The sequence below is a fragment of the Orycteropus afer genome, unplaced genomic scaffold (genome assembly GCF_000298275.1).
Source record: "Orycteropus afer afer isolate SDZICR_OR568_19922 unplaced genomic scaffold, OryAfe1.0 scaffold00247, whole genome shotgun sequence".
Classification (NCBI taxonomy): Eukaryota; Metazoa; Chordata; class Mammalia; order Tubulidentata; family Orycteropodidae; genus Orycteropus; species Orycteropus afer.
Genome location: NW_006921834.1, coordinates 2475872 through 2481447, shown reverse-complemented (window position 1 = coordinate 2481447; position 5576 = coordinate 2475872). Strand labels below are relative to the sequence as shown.

The window sequence follows — 5576 nt, the reverse complement described above, 5'->3', positions numbered from 1 at the left end:
CGACAACTTGACCCCGCTGACGTCACGGCCGTCTGAATCATCAAGGCCATTTTCAAATCCCATTGGTCTAGCCGTCACATGGTGAGGACCGAATGCGCGGATAATTATGGAGCTGATATTTCCCCCCCTCCCCTTCTTTTCCCTCCCGCCCTTCCAACCGCCCCCCCTCCCGGATGGGGAAAAAAAAAAAGATGTCAGCTCCTCCGCTGTAGTATTGCTCCTTAAAAACCCCTCTCTCTGAAAATGACATGCCCTCGCAATGTAACTCCGAACTCGTACGCGGAGCCCTTGGCTGCGCCGGGCGGAGGAGAGCGCTATAGCCGGAGCGCAGGCATGTATATGCAATCTGGGAGTGATTTCAACTGCGGGGTGATGAGGGGCTGCGGGCTCGCGCCCTCGCTCTCCAAGAGGGACGAGGGAGGCAGTCCCAACCTCGCCCTCAACACCTACCCGTCCTACCTCTCGCAGCTGGACTCCTGGGGCGACCCCAAAGCCGCCTACCGCCTGGAACAACCTGTTGGCAGGCCGCTGTCCTCCTGCTCCTACCCACCTAGTGTAAAGGAGGAGAATGTCTGCTGCATGTACAGCGCAGAGAAGCGGGCGAAAAGTGGCCCTGAGGCAGCTCTCTACTCCCACCCCCTGCCGGAGTCCTGCCTCGGGGAGCACGAGGTGCCCGTGCCCAGCTACTACCGCGCCAGCCCGAGCTACTCGGCGCTGGACAAGCCGCCGCACTGTGCTGGGGCCAGCGACTTCGAGGCCCCTTTCGAGCAGCGGGCCAATCTCAACCCGCGCGCGGAACATCTGGAGTCGCCCCAGCTCGGCGGCAAAGTGAGTTTCCCTGAGACCCCCAAGTCCGACAGTCAGATCCCCAGCCCCAATGAGATCAAGACCGAGCAGAGCCTGGCGGGCCCCAAAGGCAGCCCGTCGGAGAGCGAGAAGGAGCGGGCCAAGACCGCCGGCTCCAGCCCAGACACCTCGGATAACGAAGCGAAAGGTAAGGCCGCCTGGGCCGAGGGCCCGGCTGGGGCGCTAAGGTCTTGGTCTTCGTGTCCGGGCCGGGGGTAGGATGGGGGGAAGGATTGGGCCCAGGAGGCCCGGGACAGTCTCGGAAATGAGACCTGGGTTTGCGACTCTTGTCTGCTGAGCGCCCGGCTAGTGGCGTGTTATTTGGCTGGGGAAGGTAAGCGGCGACGTGGAGGTGCAGGGCCTTGGGCCCTGAGGTACAGAGGCCGTGGGTGCTGAGGCGGGTGGTGCGCGGGCAGCCTGCGGGCGCCGGGTGCTGCCCAGGGCGTGTGGCTGCTCCCGGACGCGTACTGGCTGGGCTTTGCCTGCTCTAGGTTGGTGTCCTGGGGGTGCTGGTTTTCCTGCGCAGGTCAGAGGCTTACAAAAAGCTTAAAATGGCGATCTTGGGCCAGGAGCTAGGGAAGCCTTGGGAGAAGGAGGATTTCGCTATACTGCATTTTGCCAGTTGAAAATTGTTTCTTGCGAAACGCGATTTGTTGTCTGTGGGTCTGATTTGTGCTTGCGGTTTGGGCTCCTGCGGTTTTTGGCTTGGCCCTGGCCTCTGGCAGCCAGGCTGGGGCCGGAAGAGGTGGAGGTGAAGTGTTGTCCCGTCACCTCCCTCCAGCCCCCAGATGCCCCGCTTGTGGATGGCTTTGGAACAAGACATTTGGAATGTTGTAAGTTGTTTTGTTTTGTTTTTATCTCATCTGTTTTTGTTTTCTTTTTTCCTTTTCTGTAGTTAAATAACATTTTTTTTTTCCCCTTTAGTTTCCAAGGAGGTTGGGAAACAGCTTACAAATGAGTGGTTGGGAAATTTCTGTGTGCGTGGCAAGCGGTTTTCTCCTGGAAGAGAGAGTGGCTTTGGTTGGATTTCATTGTGGTTTGGTTTGGAGAGAGAAAACCTAGCCAGAGTTCAAGCTCAGGGTTCAAGATTCATTTCTGCTGCAGGAACTGGGGCGCTCCAGAATCTTTCTCTGACACCTGGAGAAAGAATGTGGATGAAACAGGAAGGAGGCTGAGGGAAAACGACTTTCCCTGAAAAGTTGAAGTAAAAAATATCCAAAAAGGCCCAAGGGGGGAAGAATAAACCTGCTCCCCAAGACACTGGCCACTGGCTGCTGCATATGTAAGAGTGGCTTGTTTGGGTGTAGAGGCATATGGAGTATTGAGAGCGCAGCAGGCTGGGGGCAGCCTGGATCTTGTGGTGCTTTGTATGTGGATGCGCGGCACTCACGCATGCCTGGCGGCGACCTGTGTCACACTCACACACACCCCTCTCGCACGCTCCACGCACACTCACGCATGCCTGCTCACACATGCACACTCACTCTTTTGGCAGGCAAGGGCAAAAACCTCACCCCTTTGGGTCTGCTGTGCAAAAGTGGCCTTGCCAAATCAGCCCAAAGAGACCCTGGCCAGAAGATGAACACGGGGATGTGCGCAAGAGTGAGGGGGCACTTGTGTATTGTGAGGGTTTAGCTTTACACCCACTCCACAGACCGTGAGCTTGGCTGGGGTGCACGTTTGGGGCAGGAAAAGCTGTGTTTTTGCCCCACAAAAACCAAAGTCAAGGTTAACAAGCCCACCTTCTAACTCTTACTGCCCCCATTCTGGTTGGCTCCCCTTTCTCTCCTACCCTCTCCATAACAACCTAAGCGGCCCCCCCAAACTAAATCTCCCTCAGACAATATTTTGCCTGTGCCCTTCTCTCACTTTTGTGTCTTCTTCACCAGGCAAGAGGCAAGAGGGCTTGCAGCCAAACTTCCCCATTTGTAATTTTTCCTTTTCCTTCAAACCCCAACAACCCCAATAAGAAGATAAACAGGACTCAATTATGTGTAGAACACCCTTAAACTATTTGGAAGGAAGTTGCAAGTGCAAACACACAGAGAAGAATTAAGAAAATTCAGAATTTTTAGACTGCAGCCTCAAGTTTGCAGTTTTCTGGTGTTTCCTGGTTTGTCTGGAGCCCCCACCCCACTCCTAGTGAAGATTAGATCCAGGTACCAGACAGCTTCATTAGGCATAGAGAGGGGATTCCCACAGAGCAATCAGCAGAGCCCTTTCCTGGGTGCCCCTCTCAGGTCTCTGGACTTTGAGTTTTTCCCTAGCAAAGATGGCCAAGGTCCTTCTGCTGTTTGAAGAGCAGGACTGGTTCATTTCAGCAAGAATGCATGCTTGCAAAACAAATTGTCAATAAGATAATGAGAAATATACACTATACTTCTAATATCTCATTAAATAAAGAAACACGTGTACATTTCTCTCTGTGTGTATATGTGTTCAGGTGTGTGTGTGTGTGTGTGTATCTCTACAGATACCCACATCTGCATACAAGTATACCCTACTCATCTGCACACACACGGGATGGGCAGGAGACTTCCAGGAGACTGTATTTCCTCAGGATATCTGTCCCCCTTGACCTTAGCTCCCATGGCCAGGGCAGTTGTCTGAGGACCCTCAGCGTGCCCCAGAGCTGTTGCCACTGACCTCACAAGCTCCTCTGACCCAGCTACACATACCTGCAGAAATGGCCAATAGAGGAAGAGTTGGCAATGAGGAAATCAGGTGGGATCAAGGGCTGGGGGCTTGGTGCAGGGACAGCTACAATGGCCTCTGGTCACAGAGACTGTGGTGAAATCCCTCCACCGAATGTAAAGAGGTCTAAGCTCTCTGGGAACTGCTCTGGACAGCGGGTGTCCTCTGCACGAGGGTCTTTCCTTCTGGTTGGATTTTTCTAGAGCCAGAATGGAGCAGAGAGGAGGGAGGGTCTGTCTGGCGAGGTTTAGAGCACCCACCAGGGTCTGTGAGCTAGGAGCTAGGGAAAGTGAGAGTACTCAGATCTCCTAGGTCAAGGTGCACTTGGGTAATTTAAATTTAATAAATGTTCTGGAGGCAGGAACAGCCTCCCTTTCTCCCTGTAAGTCTCGCCTCCAAAGACATTCTAAGAGCTTTGAGACTGAGAGGACCCCACCAGCCAGGCCTGTGGGGCGAGAGCAGCTCCCCTGTGCTACCTCCACTGTACCCACAGCAGGCTGGCAAAGGCTGCAGCTGAAAGGGTTTGCATCTTCGAGGGATACTTATGTAAATAATGTTATTTTTAACAGAGGAGATAAAGGCAGAAAACACCACAGGAAATTGGCTGACAGCAAAGAGCGGAAGGAAGAAGAGGTGCCCCTATACTAAACACCAGACGCTGGAATTGGAGAAAGAATTTCTGTTCAATATGTATTTGACGCGAGAGCGCCGCCTGGAGATTAGCAAGACCATTAACCTTACAGACAGACAAGTCAAAATCTGGTTTCAAAATCGCAGAATGAAACTCAAGAAAATGAACCGAGAGAATCGGATCCGGGAACTGACCTCCAATTTTAATTTCACCTGAGCTCTCAGTCTCCCCTCCCCTTCCCCCTCCCCACTCCTTCCTTTCCCCGCCCCTCCTCCCTTTGTGCCTGGTGGTATATATATATTTTTCCTCCCTGAGTATAAATGCAACACGCCTGCAAAAAAGGCAACGACCTCAGACTCTCCTTCCAAGGGACCTATGGTTCGTGCTGTGAAGATGCTTCCACCTAAAGCATGAGAAATGGGGTGCCGGGGTGAGGGGTGTGGTGTGTGCCCACAAAGATGGGGGTGGGAGTGTGGCTGGTGTGTGTGTCAAGCTCTCACTCACCCACGCACTCACAAACACCATCCTGTTCCCCATGCAAAGTTAAGGTCGAATCCACCCGATCGTAGGGGGAAAAAAATCAACCAGAGAGGGTCTGTAATCGCGCAGAGCACAGTCAGAATCGCCCCTTCCTTGCTGCATTTTCTCCTTAGAATAATAGGCATTTTGGAAAGTTCGGCTAGTGTTTGTGTGTTTGTCGTAGCGCCCAGCGCCTCCACCGAACCCCTCTCCGTGTCTTTAGCGTCCAGTTGCTCTGAGAATCTGCTTGAAGTCTCGTATTTGTACTGCTTTCTGCTTCTCTCCCACCCCTTCCAGCACCCCCACACCCCCTGTCCACTGACATCTCAGAAATTCCATCCAGAGGAAGAAAAAAATAAAAATTAAAAAAAAAAAAACCATAGCGAAGCAAAGACAGAATGCCCCCCCCCAATATCACCCCTTCCCTGTCTGGGAGTTGTGTTATTTAAAGATATTCTGTATGTTGTACCTTTTGCATGTAGCTTCCTTAATGGAGAAAAAAAAAAATCCTAATAAATTTCCAGAATCGTAATCCTCAAATGGGTGGTTTTTTGTTTTTAGTGTTTTTTAGCGACACCCCCCACCCCAAAGAGGCTGAGTGTGTGAATGTGTGTGTTTTGTGTTTGACTCATCTCCTAGAGCCTTTCTAGAACGTCTCTTGGCGGGTTTAATGTAAGTGAGAGACCATAACGTTGATTTAAATATTATCCAGGTGACCACAATAAGTCAAGGTCATAAAACAGTAATGTCAGGACGGTCTTGGTGCGCGCGAGAGGTGGATTTTATGATCTGCAAATATAATGTGGTGCTGCAGTAAAAGATGCATTTAAAGGTGACTGGAGGAGGGAAAGAGGCAGAGAGCAAACTGCAATCTTGAGGAGCAGAC

General features: G+C 52.0%; 1 protein-coding gene across 1 annotated transcript; it reads left to right on the top strand.

Moving 5' to 3' along the window:
* The first annotated feature begins 243 nt into the window (after positions 1-243).
* Positions 244-4387, top strand: HOXC10 (homeobox C10). The gene is made up of 2 exons (XM_007949491.2): positions 244-994; positions 4110-4387. Exons 1-2 carry the CDS (start codon positions 244-246, stop codon positions 4385-4387), a joined length of 1029 nt encoding a protein of 342 aa, XP_007947682.1.
* Positions 4388-5576: the final 1189 nt, after the last annotated feature.